Source organism: Sceloporus undulatus, chromosome 8, assembly GCF_019175285.1.
Source record: "Sceloporus undulatus isolate JIND9_A2432 ecotype Alabama chromosome 8, SceUnd_v1.1, whole genome shotgun sequence".
NCBI classification, from domain to species: Eukaryota; Metazoa; Chordata; class Lepidosauria; order Squamata; family Phrynosomatidae; genus Sceloporus; species Sceloporus undulatus.
In genome coordinates, this window is record NC_056529.1 from 21,870,557 (window position 1) to 21,894,180 (window position 23,624).

The window sequence follows — 23,624 nt, forward strand, 5'->3', positions numbered from 1 at the left end:
GTCGCTGAAATCCTGAGAGTAAAAAGATGTGTGTTAATGCTTCTTTGTGACCAATTTCATGGCGGGTTTTGTGCGATGTTGTGTGAAATTGTTTCGCGTAATTACATGATTTTCCCAGGATATTCACGGGATAAACTCCCGATCTCCTTCGTGTGATAAACTCCTTTGATTCTTTGGTGGTCCTACCCTCCATTCTGTCAGTCCCAATGGCATCAGCACCCCTTCCCGCTCAGAAGATGGTAATGTGGGTGCAAAATGTGAGGTGGGGGATTGTGAAATGGTCTTGGTGCCCAAATATCTTTCCCCCCTGAACCTCAGGGGAGGACTTTGCAACTCTCCTTCCGGATGGCTCTGTCCCATCCTCTCCCTGCCTGAATCCATCATGAACTGGGCATATTTCAGAGCTGAGCTGGGCATGAGTTGGCATGTGCCTGGGTGGGTAGGTGGGTGGTGGTTAAAGTATGGCAGAAGAGGAGGGGGCTTCCCTCTCGCCTGCCTGCTTTGCCTTATTCCCATGCCATCCTTGCTGCTGCCTGTGTGTAATTAACAGAGTAATTAAAAACAGGATGAGTTAATTGGTATTCATTTATGTGGCAGATGTTTTTAATTGAGATACGAAACAATTTACCTGTTTATATAAACAATGGTGAGGGAAGGCTTGTAAAACAGAGCCATGGTTTCTTCCTCCGCCTTCTTCATCTTCCAAACGGCAGGAATGCCATCTTTCCCTGGCTTCTTCTCACTAGGCTTCGAGGGGAGAGCTGGGAAGGAGGAATCTGCTGCATCCCTTTCTTTCTTCATTGTCTCCCAGGTGCATCCAAAGGCTTGGGTATGGAACTGGCTGGCACCTCTTTCGCCAAGCAGGAAACATCTCTGGATAGAGATGTGACATTTTCAGATATTTCCAAGCCATGCTTTATTCCAACATCTGGGGCTGTTCTGTCACACTCAACACATGTGCCCGCTATTTCTGCTGCAGCTTCTGTTGGGAATGTGTGAACCGAGGCACAAACTGTTCTCAGGACAGCAGCTCCACAATTCTTGCTGCTTTTTAGGATAGCTAGGAAACAGAGAGCCCTTCCATCTGTTCATAGAATCAGAGTTGGACGGGACGGCAAAATCTTTAGTCCAACCTCATCATGAAGGAAGCACCCACGAAAGATGCCATTCCAACCTCTGTTTAAAGGATAATCTCCCCTTTCCCATGCCAAGGCAATCTATTCTGCTATTGAGCAGCACTTTTAGCAAAATGGTTCTTCCTAATGGAATCTCTTTTCTTGTAATTCAAATCCACCACTGGTTCATCTTCAAGTCTCTGGAGCACCAGAAGATAATCTCACTTCCATCTTTTACACGATGTGCCCCTCTAGATATTTCAAGATGGCTATCAAATTATCTGTGTTCAACTGTTATTCCCATAAACCCCAGCCAGCATAGGATTTGCAGTCCAACATGTCTATAGGATCTAGAGAAGGCTGCAACTCTGTATGTGTGTGTGTCCAAATGTTCAGATTTATTCCAGAGTGGGTCAGCAGAAAATAAAGTGTGATGGAGCTTAGGGGGAAAGTTCCCACTTTTTCCACTGCTTTTCAGATGTCCCAGTTTCTCTCACCTCCTCCCATTCTCTGCCTTCATCCTTAGTTTATGTCATTTGATGCAAACTGAGTTCACAGTGCAAATGTATTTTGTACTCAGCAGGGTTAGTGTCTTGCTCTTCCCAGAAGACCTGGGCAAAGGCAAACCATTGCAGCCACTCCTTTCTTGTTCCTCCTCTGAGCCTGCTCTGATAAGTCGTGGTCACAGATTTTATCTGTGAAATGTTGTACATATGAGACATCCAGTAAACCTCTGTGGATAATGCCAACCTTCATCTTGGAAAAGTTGCTCTTTTTTGCAGTATAGCTCCATGCTGGCTACGCTGGCTGGAGAGATTTTGTTTGTCCAAAAGAGTAAGTTTTCCAGGCTCCAGTCCTCATCTCAAAGCCTTCCCTTTCAAAAGGATGATCGGACCTTTAGGGGAAAGGGTCTAATGGTTTCCTTGCCAGGGCAGAAGCTCAGCTTTGGCCTCTGATGGGAAAGCACATGCACACCTTTCTTTCCAAGAGTTGTTGCCGACTGCAGAAAAGAAAAGCAGAGGGAAACATTTGGCGAATGCCAGAGGAAAGGCCTTGGCAGGCTGCCGGCCAAAAGGCAGATGGCTGGAAGCCCAGCTGTGAGGAGAAGCAGCTGGCCTCAGGTGTGCCGAGTCCTTGAACAGTCCTGGGAAGAAGATGCGGCATCACAGGCTAATGAATAGCAAGGAAGGGCCAAGGTGAGGCGGAGGCAGCGTGACTTCTTAACACCACAATTTTGCATTTCGCTCCCTGCCAAAACTGGCGATGGACCAGCAAAGTGTATGGAATATCTTCTAATAGGTCTGTGAAGTTCCAGTTCCCTCTGGAAGCAAAGGCACATGCAGAGGACAGTCTTTTCTCCCCTATCAGCTCCCCAATAACTGTAGCCGTATTCTGGAGGTCTGTCCTCCAAATCCTATCCAGGACTAACCCTACATAGCTTCAGTGATCAGATGGGATTTGATGCTTTTAGGGTTTTTAGATCCTGTGCTATATTATGCATGGTTGTGCACCTTCAAATCCCCTGGTTACTTATGGTGACCCCATGTATTTCATAGGGTTTTTTAGGCAAGGAATACTCAAAGGTGGTTTTGCCAGTTCCTTCCTCCAAAATATAACCTCCAGCACCTGGTATTCCTTTGAGGTCTCTCATCCAAGTGCTAACCAGGGTTGCCCTTGCTTAACTTCCAAGATCAGACAGGAATGTGGTGATAATACCAATATTGTATGTGTATGTGTCTTCAAGTCGCCTGTCAACTTATGGTGAACCCAAGGATTTCCTAGGGCTTTCTTACCAAGGAATCCTCAGAGTTGGTTTTGCATGGGCAGTCTCCTATCCAAGTACTAACTAGGGCTGACTTTGCTTATCTTCCAAGATCAGATGAAACTGGTGCTTCTAGAGAAATCTGTACTGTGGTGATAATGCTTATAGCATTTTCTTAAGCAAGAAATCATCAGAGATAGTTTTGCCAGTCCCTTCCTCTGAAATATATCCTACAGCACCTGGGGTTCCTTGGTGGCCTCCCACCTGAGCCTTAACCTGGGCTGAGCTTAGTTTCCAAGATCAGATAGGATCTGCTTCCTTTAGGTCAATGACTCCCAAACTTTGGTGTTCCACTTGTTTTGGACTTCAGCTCCCACATAAGTCCTAGACAACTTGGGCAACCATCAGGAATTCTGAGGGATGAGGTCCAAAACATCTGGAGGATCAGAGTTTGGGAATCAATGCAAGTTTAGGCTATTTAGCTATATTGGGTCTATTTCAACATGTTAAGTTACTGTAAGTCCTAGTGGGAAAATGGGGGGTTTGGGTTGGCCCAATGCAGGGATCACTGTTCGGTGAATTTGGGGTGTGATTGTACTATGAAATTCATGGGGTTTGAAGACCCATGCATACAAGGAGATAGGGCAGCCTTGCTTTCCTTCCTCTCCCTCACATCCCTCTTCAACCCTCTGGCTTTTCCCACATGCTCCGGCTCTGTAGTTCATCTCCAGTTTGCCGCCAGCGCTGCCGATGTTCGCTCTGCCTAACACAATCCAGATGGAGCAACTCCGTCCCTAGTGAGCTTATCGGAGGAGTTGTTCTTGGCTCCATGGACCCCGGCAGCTGAGAGGAGCAGGAATGCAGGGCCTTTATTTGGAAGGCAGTGGGGCCAACTCCCTACACCTCCTTCTGCTCCCCCCCCCAGGCATCTGGGTTTCATTTGAAGAGCATGAAATGGCTGGGATGTTAGGCCATAGCCTGTTTTAACCCTTTCCTCCTGGCTCAGCCGCCCTCCTCCAAGGGAACTACATCCACACTGCAGAAATAGCCCACTTTGACACCATTTTAACTGCCCTGGCTCAATGCTATGCAATCCTGGGCTTTGTAGTTTGATAAGACATCTCGCCTTCTCTGTCCAGACAGCTCTGGTGCCACAACAAACTGAAAAGCCCAGGATTCCACAGCATGGAGCCATGGAAGTTAAAAGTGGCGTCAAACTGGATTATTTCTGCAGTGCGGATGGAGCCAGACAGGGAAAGTTGGGGCTGGAGACTGATTCTTTTCCAAAGACCTTAGGTGGGAGATGATATATTTCTCTCTTTCTTTCAATTATGTGCTGAGCATCTCTCTCACCACAATTTTTCCTCACAAGCCAGAAAGGGATCTGGATAGAACTGCCAATTTCCTACACTATGCTCTCCAAGCTTGGTTTGAGCATTGGACTATGACTCTGGAGACCAAGGTTCAAATCCCGACTCAACCCTGGAAACTCATTGGATGACCCTAGGCAAGTTGCAGTCTCTCAGCCTCAGGAGAGATGGAAATGGCAAACCGCCTCTGAAGAAACATGCCAAGAGAGCCCTATGATAGGTTCGCCATAAGTCAAAAATGACTTGAAGGCACACAGCAACAACACCAACACACTGCATTATTTCAGCAGTGTAGATGCACGCTACTTTGCATCGGCCATTTAAAGTTCAGACTATAAACTAGACCACCATTCCCACTGATGTTAGCTGCCACTGAATGGAGATTTGTTTCCATCTTGTCCCTGGCTTCAGACTGACAAATGTCTTGAGCCAGTCCCGGTGGCAGTCAGATGTCACCCTAAGGGTCTTGAATGCACATCTGTCCCCTATTAAAAGCACTGTGCAGACACACTGTCTCCCATATCGCTGTGAACTCCAGATGGGTTCAAAAGAAGCTGAGTTGCAAGAGAAGAGATTGACCAGGGTGCAAATGGAGGAAGGAGAGGTTCAAATGGGATGAATGGGGGCAGATAGGAAGACAGGGGGACCTCAGGACCCCAGCCTCCCATTCCCACTGGGAGGTTCAGGATCTGGATGGAAAGCCGTCCATCCATCCATCCTTTCTTCCCCTTCTTCCCCCTAAACCTCAGACCTCAGAGAAAAGAAAGCAAAGCCCTGTTTCATTTTTAGATCCTCGCTTCTCCGTCTCTGCCACTCAGCCCCTAATGGAAAACAGATGTCTGAAAGCAGACACACCACTTTCTGCAGTTGGGACAAATTATTTCTCCCTTCTCTCCTTCCTCAACTCCTTCCCTTTCCCACCCCAAGGAAAAAAAAGAAAGAAAACATTCATTCCTCCATCCTTTGAGTCATGGCTTGGGGGGGACTGGGACAGGGATGTTGTGACATTTACAAACTCCTGCCTGAGCGAAGGAAGCTCAGTTCCCAGACCCTGGCTCCATCAAATGGGGGAGGGCCAATCCTCTATTTGTTTATGTATTTATTTATTTTGGCAAATACCTTCATAGCACACAAGCACAGGCTTTCTGTCCTTCAGCCCAGCATCCCTGCTAAACTTGACCAGTCTTTGCATGACCTAGGCAGACTTTGGCCTGGGAAGATCAGATCAGTTTGGGCTTGGCTGGGCAATGGATGGGTCTGGGGCTGTGTGTAGCCCCTCAAGGCTCATTGCAAGGACCCCCCCCCCCCAGCCTCTCCAGACCTCCCCATTCCTGGCCAAAGAAGAGAACAAATGGCCTTTCTTGGGAGCCTCCAAGAGCAACAATGATTCCTCTTTGCAATAGGTTGCAGGCTTCCTTGCACTGTTGAACTTCCAAAAAGATTTATCATTGCAAGGGGGAGCTTACAGCTATAGGATTTATAAACTAAAAGTGATAAAGATATTATATAATGTGGTAAATGTCTTTAGATATATAGGATTAGAATCAAAATGACATATATGATAAGAGACAGTACAAATGCAAAAGGCCTGCTAGGATGGAAGCCAACGAGTGGAGGAAAATGCTGAGAATGGAAGAAGAATGTAAATGTACGATTATTGTTTTCAGTGTTTTTAAATGTCTATGTTCATACACATTTTTGTTAATTATTATCAGTCAAAACCAGAGCTGTGCAATGGGATCTTGGACCACATTTGAGACTAACTGAGAGAAAGGAGTCGGTGGCTTAGCCTTCATGGACTCTGTCTACTAAAGCTTATGCTACCAGTTTTTTCTTCTCTCAGGGTGTCTCTACACTTAGAAATAATGCAGTTTGATACTACTTTAGGTGCTGTAGTTCCATCCTATGGTATCCTGGGACTTGCAGTTTTACAAGTTCTTTAGTGTGCTGGTGCTGGTGCCTTACAGAACTACAGATCCTAGGATACTTTAGGATGGAGCCATGGCAGTTAAAGTGGATGGAGCCATGGCAGTCTGCATTATTTCTACAATAGATGCGCCCTTGGTCTCAAAGGTGCTACAAGAGCCCTTTGCAGACTGATCCAGCCTGTCTTTGAAAACCAGAAGTTGCCTTTCTAGACCCTGTTGTTGTTGTTGTTGTTGCTGCTGTTGTGTGCCTTCAAGTTATTTCCAGCTTATGAGGACCCTAAGGCAACCCAATCACAGGGTCTTCTTAGCAGGATTTCTTCAGAGAGGGGTTGCCTCTGCCTTCCTCTGAGTCTGTGACTTGCCCAAGACCACCCAATGGATTGTCATGGCTGAGCAGCAGTTTCAACTCTAGTCTCCAGAGTCTTAGTCACAACACTCAAACTTAGTCAACAACCCGACACTTAGTCCAACATTCAGACCACTACACAACACTGGCTCTGGCCAATCCCTTAGGTCCCTAGCCACAGTGGCTGGAGCAATTCAATTTAAATTTAATGTATTTTAAAACCAGAGGGGGGGCTCTCCTTTCCCCTCCCATTGAACCTCACCTGACTCACACCATCGCTTCATCTTTTTAAAGGGATGCAGGTGAATTCCATTGCCTGTTTCTTCCCAAAGGCAAATGTTTGGGTGCAATGGTGCCACCCCTTTTGGGGTATCCCCTGGCGTGGTCCATACCCCTCACACACCCCTAGTGTTGCCCCTGCCTCTAGGCACCCCTACTTTCCCACCCCGTAAAAACCAGATCTCCCACCTCACAAAAGCAATGCCTTTTTCCCGCCCTTGCTGCTGCTCTGAGATTCCTTTGCAGTCTCTCCCACAAGGATGACAGCCGTCTGGACATGCCAGGACTTCTGGTCTCCTCCATCTGCTCTGCGTGGGGCTCTCCCAGCTGCTGTTTAGCTGCTGGCTGTCACTCAGGAGGATGGGATTTATAAATAAATCAGGAAACGTTAAAAAGGGGGGGGGGGTCAGCTGGTCCCACACCGTGCCAGGCTCCGTTCTCAGGCATCAACAGGCACAGGAATGCTGTCATCGGTCCAGGCAATGCGCAGTATTTCACATGATGCTTCTCACTCCTCAACACTTCCAAAAACAGCACAGGGAGGATTGGAAAATTTATCGGCACAAGCAGAACCGTCTGGAAATAAGCAGGGATCTGGGCCCAAGAAGGGATTTGCAAGTGGCCAAGGATTTAAGCACCGCAGCTGAGCCCTGTTGCTTACATGCACTGCCCTGGGGCCTCTGAGGATGCGCAGAATGCAGTATCTTTCCCCAAAAGTTAGGATCTAAGGGAGAAAACTCTTCCAGGAAGAGAGAGGGGTTTCTGGCAAGCTGGCTTCTTATCCCTGATCAGCCAAATGAAGAATGAAGTAGCAGATCTTAGACTGAATAGACTCAAGAAGAGTTGGAAGGAACTTCAAAGGTCATGTAATCCAACCCCTGGCCACTGCAGGAATCCAGAGATGAAGCATGAGGAGCAGGGAGGAATCCAACTTTAAAACAAAAACCATACCTCAGCAAAGGAGAGACCAGTCCCTTCCAAAATATTTCTAGGAGTTTGAATCCATTCATTCTGGATCTGTCCTCTGGAGCACGAAGCTATGGGGATCTATTTGAGCAGCTTTCCATGCTGAAGGTCCCAGGTTTCATCCTTGGGATCTCCAATTAAAAGAAAAAGCCAAGTGGCTGAGGATGGGAAAGACTTTTTCAACCTGTAGGAACCCACTTTGGACAAGTCACATTCTCTCAGCCTCAGCGGATGGCAATGGCAAACCTCCTCTGAACAAATCTCACCAAAATAGGTTCACCTTTGTTGTTGTGTGCCTTCAAGTCATTTCCAACATGATGATGTTGGCCCTAAGGTTTGCATTAGAGTTGCCATAAGTTGGAAACAACTTGAAGGCACACAACAGCAACAATTTCTTTTTTCATTAGTCTATCTCTGTTAACTTCTTGCCCTCTTGAGGCAAACCTATAGGCTGGACTACTGTAAATACAGTACACTTAGAGAAGCCAGTGGATGTTTTCCTCTGATGGGAATTATCTATATTAATTTCATGGTTGTGGAGGCAGAGTTGCGCCATTGCTCCATTGTGTTTGTGAATTGTATATTATGCATTGCACTGCACATTACACATGGAGTGCTTTGCAGGTGTGCATTGTGCACATAGGTGCACACTTCCATTGAGCTGTGCTTTCAGTTGTGCAAAGTCACAATTCTCTCGCAGAGCAACATTGCACAATCAATGTGTAACTGTGAGTGAAAAATTACTCTCTGTATCATTGGTGTGGGATCTTGGCCCTAGAAGTTTATAGGGAGCAAGGGAATGGTGGAATGACATTGCAGTGGATCTAGAGTAGATCCATTGAATCAACTCTTGAATGACATGTCAACACAGAGGTAAATCCCATTGATTCAGTGGGTCCAATTGAGCTAGAAAACCATAAAATGTAGGCCATTAACAATTAAAGGCATGGGTTACATTCTTATTAGGACAGTGGTTGTGCATCAGAATTCTCATTTGTTTCCAAAGCTTGGGAAAGTTACATATTTTGGACTACAGTCCCAAACCTACCTCTGGCCACACTGGCTGGGAAGGAGGAAGGATCTTGAAATTTGGAGTTTCAAAAGCTCTGTTCAGTTGCAATGATATTTATGTTCATTTTCAGCATTTTAAAAATGTTACAGAAACAGGTCTTTCAGTTTCAAGACAGTCTTTGTTTTTATTATTCAGTCAGAGGAAGTGATGAAAATTATTTATTGCACAACAAAAACACTGCTGATCCATGTAACGGGTTTTTTTAACACCTTCTGCCTTTAGGTGTTTGGCTGTTTAAAGCCGAACACCGAAATGTGTCAAGCGCCAACATGGCATCCTGAATATTTAGAAGCAATGGGATCATCCTAGCAGGGCTTAGGAAAGTTACTCCCTGGGACTACAAGATCCAGAATCCCCAGCCATTGGGTTTATGGGAGCAGTAGTCCCCAAAAGTTCTTTTGTGCAAATTTTGCATCTCAGCATGTAAGAAGTGAGGGCCTGTCCCTTTTGTTTCAGTGATTCTGGGTTTTAATCAAAACTTTGAAAGAGCAGCATATATATTGCAGAATTAATGCATTGATGCCACTTTGATTGCCATGGCTTCATGCTATGAAATAATGGAATTCATAATTTTGTGGGGTATTTAGTTTTCTCTCTCAGATAGCTCTGGTGCCGCAGCAATCTTGGCTGTTGCCACACTGCAGAATGGATGTAGTTTGATACTGCTTTAACCGCTATGGTACCATCCTATGGGATCCTGGGATTTGTAGTTTGTTGATACCAGAGCTCTCTGACCAAGATGCGTAAATAGCTCACAAAACTACATAACCCAGAATTCCATAGCATTTGAGCCATGCCAGTTAAACTGCATTAATTCTGCAATGTAGACGCAGTGTCAGTCAGAGGAATGGCACTTATTTGGGTTGTGCACTGGATGACTAATTCAGGCTTGATCATACGTAATGTGCAAACTGGGCCATAAAAGTAAATACAATCAGGACCAAACTGCAATCTTTAAAAAAGCTAAGGCAGAGAGATTCACAGCCCTTCTCTCCCCTTGAGAAACTCTACTTCCTTGGCTCAATATCCACCTTCACAACAGTCCATAATCCCTTTGTATTTGCTCCAGACTGCAGATGGGTTCTGGGGTTGAACCACTGGCTCCAAAGCTGACCCAAGACTTTCTGCTGCCTGAGGCAGAGCAGCAAATGGTGTCCAGCTGCTCATCCTCTGGAGCCAAAATGCAAAAGCCAGCTAAGGTGAATTGGCACAAGAGGCCAAGGGGGAAAATCCCATAAGTTCCTCTCCAAATGTTTGAAAATAAGCGGGAACCTTGCTAAAGGAAATGCATTCTGAATCAAGGAAGATCATGGAAGCTGCAGAGTTATTAAAGCATTTGGGAATCTCAAAGAAAAGCAGATTGAGCATTAGCAGAGCAGGCCTAACCCTGTTGTTGACTAACTGGTACTTTTGACTAACAATAGCCTGAAATTTAAGGGAAAGGTTGAGCATAATAGTTTTTAATTGGTGCATTTGACAAAACATGTCTCACCATTTGCCAAGGGGAGCTTACCCATGCTAGGACACCAAGTGGATGCTGCCTTATGTATCCCAGGGGCATCAGAGAGGACAGGGCTGCTGTGCTTTTGCCATGCCAGGAAGGGCTTCGGAGCCAAGAGGACTCCACAAGTCTGGGTCAACTGGGGAGTCTGTGCTCCTTCTCCTCATCCTCAGTCAGACCTGCCTCAGGAGTTGATTTATCACCGGCAGGGCTTTCTGGCTGCCTTGTAATTCTTGGCCCAAACTCAATGGCTGCATGCTGGGAATGGCGAGGGGGAGGCAGGCAGGCTGCCTTTGCTGGGGCAAAAGACATGCTTCCAAGGAGGGTAGCCTGCCAGAGGTCCCTCCACAAAGTGTCGTTCTTTGGAAAGGGGAGAAAAGATGGGAAAAGAGCCCTCATAGCCTCCATGGAAAGGCATCTGTCAGCTTGGGAACCTGAGCACATTGCCAGGAACAGAGGGCATCAGATTTTCTTTTTCTTTTGCATTCCTGGAGTGACATGTCTTTGCTCTCCAAGGAATCTGGGACTGGCAAGGGGCCTTCCCAAAGGCCAGCTGAGGGCCACATCTTCTGTCATCTTACTTGGCATCTCAAAGCTGTGCCTGGAGCTTTCACTTTGCTCTTGGCATCACTTATGGGCAAATAATATGGCATTGATGTTTGACCAAGACCTTACATTGGGGTTGTACCACATAAATCTCTGCATGTAGTAGTTTGCATTGATTGTGCAATGCAGCCCTTTGGTTGAATGGCAATGTTGGATATCTGCTGTGTGCATGCACATCTGCATGAACATAACCATGTGCATTGATATGTACAGAGATCTTGTAGCACCTTTGAGACTAACTGAAAGAAAGAAGTTGGCAGCATAAGCTTTCATAAACCCAAGGCTGCTTCTTCAGATGCATTGGAGGAAGAAGACTAGTCTACCTACAAAAGCTCATGGATTCTGCACCTACAAATTCAACCATGGATTGATATAGTTTTTTAATTCCCAAATTCAACCATGGCTTGATATAGTTTTTTAAATCCCAAAAGCATATCTTGGTGCTTGCCATAAGGGACACCATTTAACTATACCATTCTATATTCATGTGCCCCCTCTGTGTCAAAACTTTTGGGTGCTCTTTTGATGCTCGGCTTTACAACCCCACCATCCCTCTCTGAAGAATTTCGGCATCCAACCTCTGTGGCAAGAGAGCCTTTTTCTATGCGCGCTTCTACTCAGTTCAGTGTTAGGTCTTTGCAAACCCCAATAATATCTCATTTGGGCAGCTTTATTTAGCTTGGATTGTGTCTGTTCTCTCTTTCTCCCTCCTCTGTGAGGTTCAATTAATCGTGCAACAGTTGCAGCAGATTAGGAATGTGCCACAGATTAGAGTTTTATCAGCAGCGCCCGTCTGCTCCAAAGCTCAGCTGATCTTACAAAGGCGGTGTCACTGTGAGGAGATGCTGGGTGACCCCAAACAGGAGCAGCAAAGGACGGATGCTTTCCTTCTTTGGTTTGCGTCAGGGTCTTGGCACGGCATGGCCACCCCGCGAGGCTCGGTGATGGAGCGCCACAGCTGCAAGCACACTGGCGTCCATCCGTCAAACTCATATGTATCCTCTCCAATGGAGCAGGGAAGGAGAAAAACTTAGCAGCCTGGAAATTCAGTGGCAGGTGCCTCTGCAAAGATTGGGCAGCTGCATCAGTCGACAGAATGCCCTTTGGCATCCAGACACACGCACTCCTTGCCCCTCTCACCCCATCCTTGTATCACTCCATGGCAACACCCCACAAACAGTGACGTGTTACCTAAATTGCTCCAAATTAATTTTGAATTAATTGATTAACTCAAGGGAGCAGCAAGAAGGCTTTTTGCTAACTTTAAAAATTAAGGATCTTTTGCCTGCGTTTATTGGTTCTGAGAAACCAGATTCCAGAATGCAAGATTAAAATGTAGCTTTATTAAGACAGTAAAAGGCTTGCAATGTTCACACACTCATACAAAAGCTAATGAATTAAAGGTAGGTTAAATGGGATAGACATTACAAGGATGGGAACTATATATTACCAATACAGAGGCCAGAAGTTCAGATCATAGGGGGAAATGCAGAGAAAGTCCACTCAGAATGCTAGCAATTCTGAGGAGTCTAGGTAAAAATCATGGTTTCTGACTTCATCCAAGATCAGGCTGGGTTTGAAGCTAAGTGAGAGAAGACATGTTGATATTGCTTGTTAGAGATTACTCACAGATCCCTGTTTGGAACCTCCAGTCTCAGAGGAAGTATAGCACTAAGTATTAGTTGCTGGCATCAGAGCAGAGGAATAGCAATGTATGCATATTATTTTCCCCATCTCCCTGGCTAGATAGTGCCTTGTGCTACCTCTTTGTCCTGACCTTGCTTTCCTCCCTCCCTTTCTTTCTTTCCTCCTTCCTTTCTCTGTCCCTTTCTTCCCGATTTGCAGGTAGTACAGAGAATAAGGCAGCAACAATGCCAGACTCACCAGCTGACGTGAAGACGCCATCCCGATCCACGCCACCCAACATGCCACCGCCTTCGCCAGCTGCCACGCAGGGAGTGACACGACATCCCACCTTTACACCAAACCCCAGTGAGTAACCATGTTCCCATCAAACATAGGGATGGGTACCAAAGCCAGCAAGAAACTGGGGCAAGGATAGAAGGTGACATACAGTGACCTCCCTCCCTTCCTTGGAAGGCTTGCTCTGGATCAAGGACCTTTCTGTTTGTATCCCTTTCCACTGTACAATGCAGCAACATGCTGAGTGTGAACACCACCATGGCACCTTGCTTTGGGTGCAGAGTTTGCTGGCACTAATTGGGCAAAGCTAAAGTGCAGTGGAGTGCCTTGAGCTGAAAGAACTTGCTTGAATCTGCTGTACAGTTTGGTTAAAGGAATGCCAACCTTTGTAGGGTGTCTGGGGCAAGAATAGTGCTTTTGCCATAGTGAAGTTGGGAAGGAAAGAAAAGCAGGACTTGCAAAAGCCAGGCAGGAAAAAAAAACAGCTTGAGGATGTTAATATATATACATATATATTTACTACATTCAGAATTTGCAAAGGAGGGGCTATTGCTCTCAGCTGAGAAAAGTAAGGAGGAGGACAATTTTTGGATTACCATGGCCAAGACCCCTGCTGGCAAGGAGGTTCTAGGCACCGCAGTCCAAAAAAGCATTTCTCTTTTTTCCAAACTCTGATGAAAAGGGGTTTCTGACCAGCGTAGCTGGCACCCAAGTTTTGCCAGGGCTTCTGAACATCTTAGCAATAAGCAATATCTCGCAACCTTTCAGTTTGGCTTGGGTCCTTTTTCTGCCCTCCATTGGCTCTGGGCGACTACCAGAACTGAAACAGATCAATTTCACAATGACCTCTGCAGCAGGGATTGTGGGATGGGGGTGAAGCCTAGGAAAAAAGAAATGGCTTCACAAGAGGATGGGATAAATTCATGGAGAGTGGACCATCTGTGGCTACTAGTCAGTTTGGCTAGGCACCAGGATCAGAGGCTGTTTATATTAGTGGTTACAACAGAATTTGAAGTTGCATTCAGATCCTTCCAGTGGTTGGCAATGGTGGCAATGGAATGCCAGACTAGAATGGCTGTGAGTCTGATTGTTCTTGGCTGGAATCCTGTTGGTGTATAACACATGTGTAACTTCCCCTACAGGAATAGCTGGACATTTTGGTCTGATACAGAATACCTGCATTCAGTTCCAGCTTGCATAAATGGATTTATGCCCATGGTGCCGATCTGCAGTCCAGTGCACACATCAGTGCATGTGGTTGTGTGCATGCACAAAGGGATGTGCATGCTTATGCAAATAAGCATGCATACAGAGATGTGCATATACTCATGCAGATGCACAGGCACATGGGCATTCATTTATGCATTCAAGTTGGACCCTGGCCTCTGCCCAGTTCAAGCTTGCAGAAGCAGAACGCCACACGTGACACCATTGCTCCATGGAGGTACACACTATGCATAAATGCACAAGGATGTACATGGCACATAGATATATGTGTGAGCATTTGGTTGCACATTGGGTGTCTTTGGTTCAGTCGGGTGGCATTTGCACAATTAGTGCGCAGATTCCCAGACATATATTAGGTAGGGTTGTGGTCCTGGTGTTCTTGAGCAGGCTGTTTCTCAGCATTCCTGGGAAGACGACGTAACCAAAACACTGCATGTCCTTAGAGTCCTGCGCAGGTTCTGTAACCAGACCTGGTTCCCAGATTTATCCACAACCTGAGCTGTGCCGGCACACCCGCCCCTGATGCCACGCCACCCACGTCCATGCTGTGATGGTTCCGGTTCTCCCTAGACCTGAAGCTGCTTCAAATGCCAGGCTGGGTGGGCTTGGATGACGTCCACCTCCACTTGTGTCGCTCCTCGCCTCTTCCTCCTGCTGCCGCTGCTTCTGCTTTCGAACGAATGGCAGTGCCATATGGCATCCCATTTGGAGTGCCAGGAAAGCAATAACCTCCCCCTGTTCTCCTTCTCCGACGAACGGCCGTGGGAAGAGCTTGCTTCTGCGGATGCCAGCTCTCTCTTTCTCCCTCTCAGCTCAAGCTGTTTTGAGAGCAAGGCTGGATATCGCTGCTAGGAGGCAGATCGCAGAGAGAAAAGCAGGAGGACAGCTCGACCCTGGCAGCTAGGCGAAGGGTGTTTGTGTGCGCGCTTTTCCAAACTGACCATGAAGTCGACAACTGCGGTTTAGGATTAATTTCTAAAAATGAGAGGCGGGCCATGGCCCAAACTTTGTTACAACCTGGGCTTCTCAACTCAAATGTGTGCTAGTGTGCAGCCTATATATTTCATCATAAAAGAAAAATGTGCTCAAAGGAATGGCAACTTCACACGAGTCGTGGCCCTGGAAAAGCAATCCTTCCATAGTTGAATCTGTTTGAAATCAAAGCTGTGAAGCAAAGCTTTGGTGGGGTGGGGGTTGGGAGATCTTCCTGTTGGGGGACTACAGCTCCCAGAATTCACTTGCAAGCACGAGCACTTGCCATGTTGGCTGGCAATCCTAGTAGCTGTTGATTGATATATGTATGTATGTATGTATGTATGTATGTATGTATATACACACACACACTTTTCTAAGTTCTGACGGGGGCTCAGTCATGGAATTTAAGAGTCTTAGGTATATGTTGGCTTGGGGGGATTCTGGGAAATGTCACCCAGAATTAGCTTTTCTGAACTGCACTGGCTGTTGAGCTAAAGAATGTGGCAAATTTCAGTGGCACCATAACTACTATTTCTATGATGTCTGGGGGATTATGGGAGTCATACTCCAAAAGTAGGTTTTCTAAGCTATGGTTTAGGAAATGTAGCAGCCTTCAATACCAGCAATAACTATAATTGCCATCCAGGCTGGGGCTTTGAATTCCCTTAGAATAATAGACTCATAGAGTTGGAGTTGGAGTTTAAAAAGTAGCTTTGCCAAGCTCTGGAAAGAGATGAAATAGTGCACATAACAGACTTCAGTATACGCTGCTGCTGCTGCTGTTGTTGTTGTTGTTGTTGTTGTTGTTATGCACCTTCAAGTCGTTTTTGACTTATGGCAACCTTAAACACAACCTAATGTAGTATTTTTTTTTTCTAAACTGAGCAGCTGCACTGCAAAATCCAGGTATCCCCCAGTTGCATCTCTGCGTGATTCATGCCATAGAAAATCGGCCGTAGGATTTGACATCCCTTTTCTGAGTAATAATGAGCTGGGCTTTGCCATTTCTGCAGAACCTTTCCATGCTCATCCAACCCACCCCTGGGCTCTTGTGCCCCAAAGCAACTCCAAAATAAATAGTGTGAAAAGAAATGCATGTATTTCCCATAAATCACTCTGCTTGCAAGGTCTCTAGTCTCCTTTGCTTTACCAGCCTTGCAAAATGAGAGTATTTCATAAGGGGGGGAAACTGTTTGAAGGCAAGGCCAGAAAAGCATGGAAAATAAGGTTGGGAGTGGAAAGAACAATTGAAAATATCTGGAAGATGGCCAAACTCTGTCTTTTTATTCCAAATGTCGGGAAACCTCATGGGGAGCATCCTAGAAAAGTGAGAATTTTTGCCGCTCAGGATTTATTCTTCATGAAAAATAGACAGGGATTTTGTTTGTGTGTGTGGAGAAAATTGTTGCATTTCCTGCACAGAGAAATAACATTTCTAATTGAGATAAAAACTTCCCTGCACAAAAAGTCCCACCAGCATATCCTGTGAAGAAAACAACATTTCTGCACAGAAAACAAGTTTCCTAGATAATGTTTTCTATCCAAACAACAGCAACATTTCTGTGCAGAAAATAACATTACCAAGGACCAACTGTAATAATAATAGTAATTACAATAATATTATAATGGGACTGTGTATAATGGGACTCCATAGATTTTTGTATCCACAGGAGATCCTGGAACCAAACTCCAGCGGATACCAACGTCCCGTAGTAGTAGTAGTAATAATAATAATACCCCATTGTATATAATGGGACTTGCGCATCCATGGATTTTGGTATCCACAGGGGGTCCTGGAACCAAACCCCACTTGATACCAAGGGCCCACTTAAGGCCATTTGACACCACTGCAGTTTTACAAGGTCTTTAGCCTTGTCTGCCAAAAAAGTTCAGGTGACTTACCAAACCACAAACCCCAGGGTCCTATAGGATGGAGTTGTGGCAATTAAAGGGGTGTCAAAGTGCATTACTTCTACAGTGCAGATGCACCCTTGGCCTTCCAATCTTCAAGCTTCGAGGAATCCTTCTTCCATCACTGTATTATCCATCAGGATGTGATGTTGCATGTTCCCCTTCTACTCTCTTCATCCTAATTCTCATCCTACCACTTCTGCCACTCCTAGATTATGAGTGGCATATCTCTCGTAAATCAGCTCTAACTTGCCTTTTAGGAACCAAATGTTCTCTAATTGGAAAGGAGATCCAACTCTTGCAATCTGGTGGGGTTTGCCTTTCATTGTGGTGTCTTTGCTGCAAATGCAGCTGATTTGTGGCTTTCTGGCAAGGGGGGACTTGCCATGCATGCCCCCCAGCCTTGCTTGGAAGGACCGGCACCAAGCCTAGCCCCCCTCCTGCTGTTTCTTCTGCGTGGAAGCATTTAAAGCGCTTAGAGGATCGGGAAAGGAGCGGATTGGAAGCCGTGACTTTTACACTTAATTCGAGTGGATATTAGCAAACAGCTGGCACTGTTGCCCTAAGAGCCCAGCTAAGATGCTCAGCCTAAACCGATGGCTTTAATAACCACCTGGCCAGAGGGTTGGAGTGCCACCCCAGGCATTGGGGTGGCAAAGGCTCAGGATTGTGGACCGAGGAACAAACAGCAATGGTAGGTCTTTTTGGCAATCTCCATGAAGATGTGCAAGGGGAGGGCTATGGGAAGGGAGGCATTATGAGGGCATTGACCAAGAATTTGTCAATGAAATTGTCCTTCAGTCCCCAAATTTCTAGCATTTCTACATCCAGCTCAGTCAGTTGTTGAGATTAATAAAGAATTAGGCCTACATTTTTTTTCAGGAGTCATGTGAAGTTGGGTTAAAATACTGTAATTCCTGTCTGATTTTGGAAGCTAACCAGGGACAGCTCTGGTTAGTACTTGGTTGTGAGACCCACCAAGGAATATTAGGTGTTGTAAGCTATATTTAAGAGGGAGGAACTGGCAGAACTACCTCTGAGTATTCCTTGCCTAAGGAAACCCTATGAAGTCCATGGGGTTGCCATAAGCCAACAGGTGACTTGATGGCACATATTCACACAAACATGTTGCATCTAAGTTTGCATATTGGGATGAAGCTTCCTTCCCTGGCTGTATAGTTAAAGATGGGTCCTACCAGGAGGTACCTGGGTTAAATGTGCACTGCAGAAATAATGCAATTTGACACTGCTGTAACTGTCATAGGCTCTATCCTATGGTACCCTGGGATTTGTAATTTGTTGTGGCACCAGAGCTCTCTGACAGAGGAGGTTAAATACACTTGGCCCTCCGTATCCATGGATCCCTTATCCATGGATTCAACCATCCACATCTTGAAAATATTCAAAAATAATATACATTCCAAAAAGCAAACCTTGATTTTGCCATTTTATATAAGAGACGCTATTTTACTATGTCATTGTCTTTAATGGGACATTGGTATCTATGGGGGTCCTGGAAGCAGTGGATACCAAGGGTCCCCACCATATCTCCCAGAACTACAAACTCCAGAATGCTATAGCATTGCACTATGGTAATTAAAACGGTGTCAACCTGGATTAACTCTGCAGTGCAGATGAGACCCTGACCACTAAGAGTGGAGCAGCCCAGCCCAGTTTGGCCCCACTCTGTTCAGGGTCTGGGGAAAGCACCCTGCCGCCTCTGGTCTCTCCTGATGGCGTATGTTTTATTTTGCTTGCAGATCGAGATGCTGGGCTGCCGATGTTTCTGCCCCGCGGCCGTTTTCATGGTTGCTTGAAATGGTCCATGGTGTGTCTCTGTAAGTAAGATGAAACGTACCTGCCAGTGAGAGAGAAAGAGAGAGAGAGATGTATAGGCTGGATAGCACAGCTTTGCTCCCTGGACAGGAGGGGGATCCCTGGGGCCACACTAGTTTTACTATTGACCCCAGGGCTGGCAGAATGGCCCTTCCATTGGTTAGGGTGGGTGGTGCCAGTAGTGAATCTGCTCTGGGTTTCCATCCAAGCTTTAAAGGTATCAAAAGCCTATTTATTTAGTTAATACCCTGCCTTTCTCCCAGTATGGGATTCCAGGCAACTTTAGGCTTTAGGGTTCCGCACTGCATGGCATAGTGGTTTGACTGTTGGACTATGACTAGAGACCAGGGTTCGATTCCCTGTTTGGGCATGAAACCCCCTGGGTGACCTTGAGTGAGTCACACTCTCTCAACCTCAGAGGAGGGCAAAGGCAAACCCCCTCTGAACCAATTTTGCCAAGGAAACCCCATGCTAGGTTTGCCATAGGGTTGCCATAAGTCAGAAATGACTTGAAAGCACACAGCAACAACAAAAACTAGTTAATGGAGTTAGTGGAGTTAATGGAGCAATCTGTGCAAAGAATACATAATATTGTAATTCTTTGGTTCACTTGAATGTAAAGATATAGCCATGTTAGTCTGTAGAATCAGAGATGTAGAGAGATCTTGTAGCACCTTTGAGAGTAACTGAAAGAAAGGAGTTGGCAGCATGAGCTTTTGCAGACTGCAGTCTACTTCCTGAGATGCTTTACTTGGTTCTGTTTGTATGCTCTTGGGAGTAAAGAGCAGAGCTTCTGTAGCGAGCAAACATGTCCAACCATCTGCACCCCCATAAACTTGCCCATCCAGTCTTATCGCCTGTGGCACTTTGTGATACAGGTCCAGAACTGAATTGGCATTAGTTCCCCAGGTGCCATGGTTCGACCTCACTTTCCCAAACAACCCTCCCTGCCACCACCACCTTCTGCTGAAGGGGACCCAACAACCACGGTGCAGCCTCCTCCGTCCCCAAAACGTCAGAGACAAGTGTGCGAGTTTAACTTAGTAACACACCTGTCACTGGAATAAAAGCAGTTGTGGGCAGGCGGTTATTTTCGGCACCTCTTTAGCAAGCAGCGTCTCCCTGTCCTGCTGGAGAGAGCGAGCAGGAGACCCAGGGAAACGGCCCAAAATCCTGGAGAGAGGCCACAGTTTTCAAAGGGAGTGCCAGGACAAAGCAAGGAGAAAGGTTAGTGGCAGGTAAGGACGGGAAGGAAGCACGAGGAGAAAGCCTGGCATGGTCTCAAGGCCTTCTCGAAAACTTGGAGAGCTTGACTTTCCTTCCCCAAAAGGATGCTTGGATTTGTAGGTTCCTCTCCAAAGTAAGGGGACAGGATCTCCTTTGGGGTGTGCCGGCCCCATATATGTCCCCTAAAATGCTGGAGACAAAGGCTTTGTCTTCTCATTTTGGAGAAGAAGAGGCTTGTGGTTGTCTGTGCTTCCAGGATTTCTCAGGAAAAACAATTTATTGCAAGCGGTTTGTGTGGTTTCGCTTATTTGAAAAACTGCAACAGGGGATGGGAAGAAGTGTAGTTATGGTTACATATGTATGCATCCAAAGGCTCTTTCACACTGGGTTTTTCAACAGCCTTAAAAAGTTTGCTTTGCTCCAGCCAAAAGTTGCATGCAAAATGCAGGGTGGGAGGACAGTCTTTGCAACCAGGGAAGATGCTTATCTCAAATGCTTTGTGGTTCATGGGCAGAGCTTAGCAGTGCTTGTTTACCACTTTGAGATGGGAAAGAAAAAACAACACACACACATTTATATATATAGAGAGAGAGTGTCTGTGTGTGCTGTGGCATGCCAGTTATAGCATGGGAGGGAGGGTTGGGTCAGGGTTTTGTGGGTTTTATTGTTTTTGTATTGTGTACTGCATAAATTCTGTTGTTACTCGCCTCGATCCCCAAATGGAAGAGGCAGGATATAAATAAATATTTTATTTTTATTATTATTGTTATAGAGTTTGTTGTTGTTGTGTGCCTTCAGGTCATTTCCAACACATGGCAACCTGAAGGTGACTCTATCATGGGGTTTTCTTGGCAAGGTTTGTTCAAGGAAAGGTTGCCATGGTCAGTTTGTGCACTGACTCCCCTGTGACTCTGCTCACCTTTTGTTTGTTAGCAACCTTACCACCAGTCCAGGTCTTTTCTGCCTTAAAATGTTAAAGTCAGGTGTTTTCTCCTGAGATTGCATGCTTCCTTGCTTTGAGCTGACTTGCCTTAGCGATAGCAGACTGGATTTAGCCAACGGAATAGTTTGTAAGGTTGTTCTCACACACACACACTCCAGAGGGTTTGCAATCCATCCCAGCTTCCATCCATGATGCAACTGGTAGATAGCAAACTGCCTTCTCCTTCCACAGCCCAGCGGCCGCCTACCGCTTGAGTGATTCAGCTACATCAAGTTGAATCATGGGAGGAGCAGTTTGCTCCCTTGCATTCATCAGTTCTTCTCCAGGCTAAAGACTTCAAGATTTCAAGGGAATATCCAAGCTATAAAAAAAAGAGTAGCAAAATGAGAAATGTGCCATTTGGAAAAAATGAGAGGGTTTTGGACTACAAGCTGTCTTGGAGATTCTGGGATATGCTGTCCAAAAAAGTGACATGTCCAAATTCTGGACATGAATCGGTGGAGGTTCAGACACCAGACCATCCTGCTTGTAGTCTTTCCCAGTTTCTGTCCATGATGCAACTGGGGGATATTGACGGAACACAAAAGCCCCCAGGCAAATTGTGTTTTCTTAGGGATGTCCCACTGTCTAGAATTTCTATGATGCTACAAAATGCACATGCACACAAGACCCTGCTAATTTTAGCATTCCCTCCATCTGGCCCAGTTTAGTAGTTCACATTAATCCTCTGTGGTCCCATTTTTTCCCAGCTGCTTTTAAAATGTCCTGGTTTCTCCTTCTTCTCCTATTGTCCTTGGCTTTCTCCAATTTTAGCAAATGACATCTGAGTCCAAAAGTAGTTTGCACTCAATTAACTCAGAGGTGAAAGAAGGCAAGGAAGGCTTGGCCCTGCCATTACTGACCTCTCTCTTTGCTTTCTGTTCTCCGCTTGCAGTGATGAATGGAAGCAGCCACTCTCCGACAGCGATCAACGGGGCACCATCCACCCCCAATGGCTTCAGCAATGGCCCTGCAACCTCTTCCACCGCCTCCCTCTCCAACCACCAACTCCCTCCGGCCTGTGGCGCCCGGCAGCTCAGCAAGCTCAAGCGTTTCCTCACCACTCTGCAGCAGTTTGGCAACGACATCTCTCCCGAGATTGGGGAGCGCGTCCGCACCTTGGTGCTCGGCCTTGTGGTCAGTGCAATCCCAGTTTCCCCTAGTTACAGTCGGACCTTCATATCCACAGATTCTGCAACCGCTGGTGGCTTCAAATATTTAACACTCCCCCAAAAGCAAACCTACTGTATTTTCTGGAGTATAAGACTACTTTTAAACCCAGGAAAATCTTCTCAAAAGTCGGGGGTCGTCTTATAGGGCAGGTGCTGAAACATCCGAGCTGGACTGGAGAATCTGCGGTCACCGCATATGGTGGGGGGAACTTAAAAACGGCTGCGGCCGCATCCCCACCATATGCGACGATCGTCTGAAAGCAGCTACCGCTCTGATAGTCTTGGGAGACAGGGAGCACTGGGCAGGCAGGGAGAGCTAACCAATCCAACTAGGCTTTGTATACAACAAGGTTGCCTGCTAAGGACCTGCATGTCATAAGCATTTGAATTTAAATTACCATATTGAAATCAAATCTGATGTTTTTTAAATTTTTATTTGGTGTGCATTGGAAGAGGGGTAGTCTTATACGGTGAGTACATCCCAAACTCTATATGTTAACTGGAAAAGTTGGGGCCCAGTCATCTTATACGCCGGAAAATACGGTACATTTTGCCATTTTATATAAGGGATAATATTTTACTATCCTGCTGTATATTGTGGGACGCAAGCATCCACAGATTTTGGTATCCATGAGGAGTCCTGAAGCAAAAACCTAGAGGACACCAAGAACCCACTGTAACAATAATAATAACAATAATAATACCCCATTGTATATTTATGGGACTTGAGCAACCGAGTTTTTTGGTATCCACAGGGGGTCCTGGAACCAAAATTAGTGGATACCAAGGGCCCACTGTAACAACAACAACAATAATAATATCCCATTGTATATAATGAGACTTGAGCATCCATGGATTTTGGTATCCACAGGGGGTCCTGGAACCAAACTCTAGCAGATACCAAGGACCCACTGTAATTATTGTTCATTGCTTCAGATGAATTTTAATACATTTTTATTGGTTTTTACTTGTACGCCACTCCAAGAATTTGTGATTTTGGGGTGGGAAAGAGATATTTTAAGATATAAATGAATACAGTGCTCCCTCGGGTTACGAAATTAATTCGTTCCGCGGCTAATTTCGTAACCCGAAAAACCTTCGTAACCCGAATTGCCATAGGCGCTAATGGGAAAAAAAGCCGCGGCTCTGCCGCGGCTCCATTTAAAACAGCGCCGGCGTTTTTTCGTAACCCGAAAAAACGTTCGTAACCCGAAACAATAAATCCCTATGGGATTTATTCGTATCCCGAAAAATTCGTAAGCTGGGTAATTCGTATCCCGAGGTACCACTGTACAGTTGAAATAAATAAAATGAAGCCTGTGGGCTACATATGGCCTCAAAGGCTTTGGGATGAAAGTGTCACCTGGAAAGCTTACTGGTGGCAAGGGGACCAAAGTAATATTGGGGAATAATGTGGAGGTGCCAC

At 45.9% G+C, this 23,624-nt stretch overlaps 1 protein-coding gene across 14 annotated transcripts in view; it reads left to right on the forward strand.

Moving 5' to 3' along the window:
- CBFA2T3 (CBFA2/RUNX1 partner transcriptional co-repressor 3) overlaps positions 1–23,624 on the forward strand; it is a 45,095-nt gene that overhangs the window by 11,741 nt on the left and 9,730 nt on the right. For 6 of the 14 annotated variants that reach the window (XM_042437259.1, XM_042437263.1, XM_042437260.1 and 3 more), the window contains exons 2-4: positions 12,791–12,937; positions 18,742–18,819; positions 21,922–22,163. In XM_042437259.1, the coding sequence (XP_042293193.1) occupies positions 12,817–12,937; positions 18,742–18,819; positions 21,922–22,163 (441 nt within the window). In that variant the 5' untranslated portion in view covers positions 12,791–12,816. Of the gene's footprint in view, positions 1–12,790; positions 12,938–15,007; positions 15,394–16,992; positions 17,676–18,741; positions 18,820–19,978; positions 20,045–21,921; positions 22,164–23,624 lie in introns of those variants that run through there. The other 8 variants (XM_042437266.1, XM_042437267.1, XM_042437268.1 and 5 more) reach the window with 6 other exon arrangements.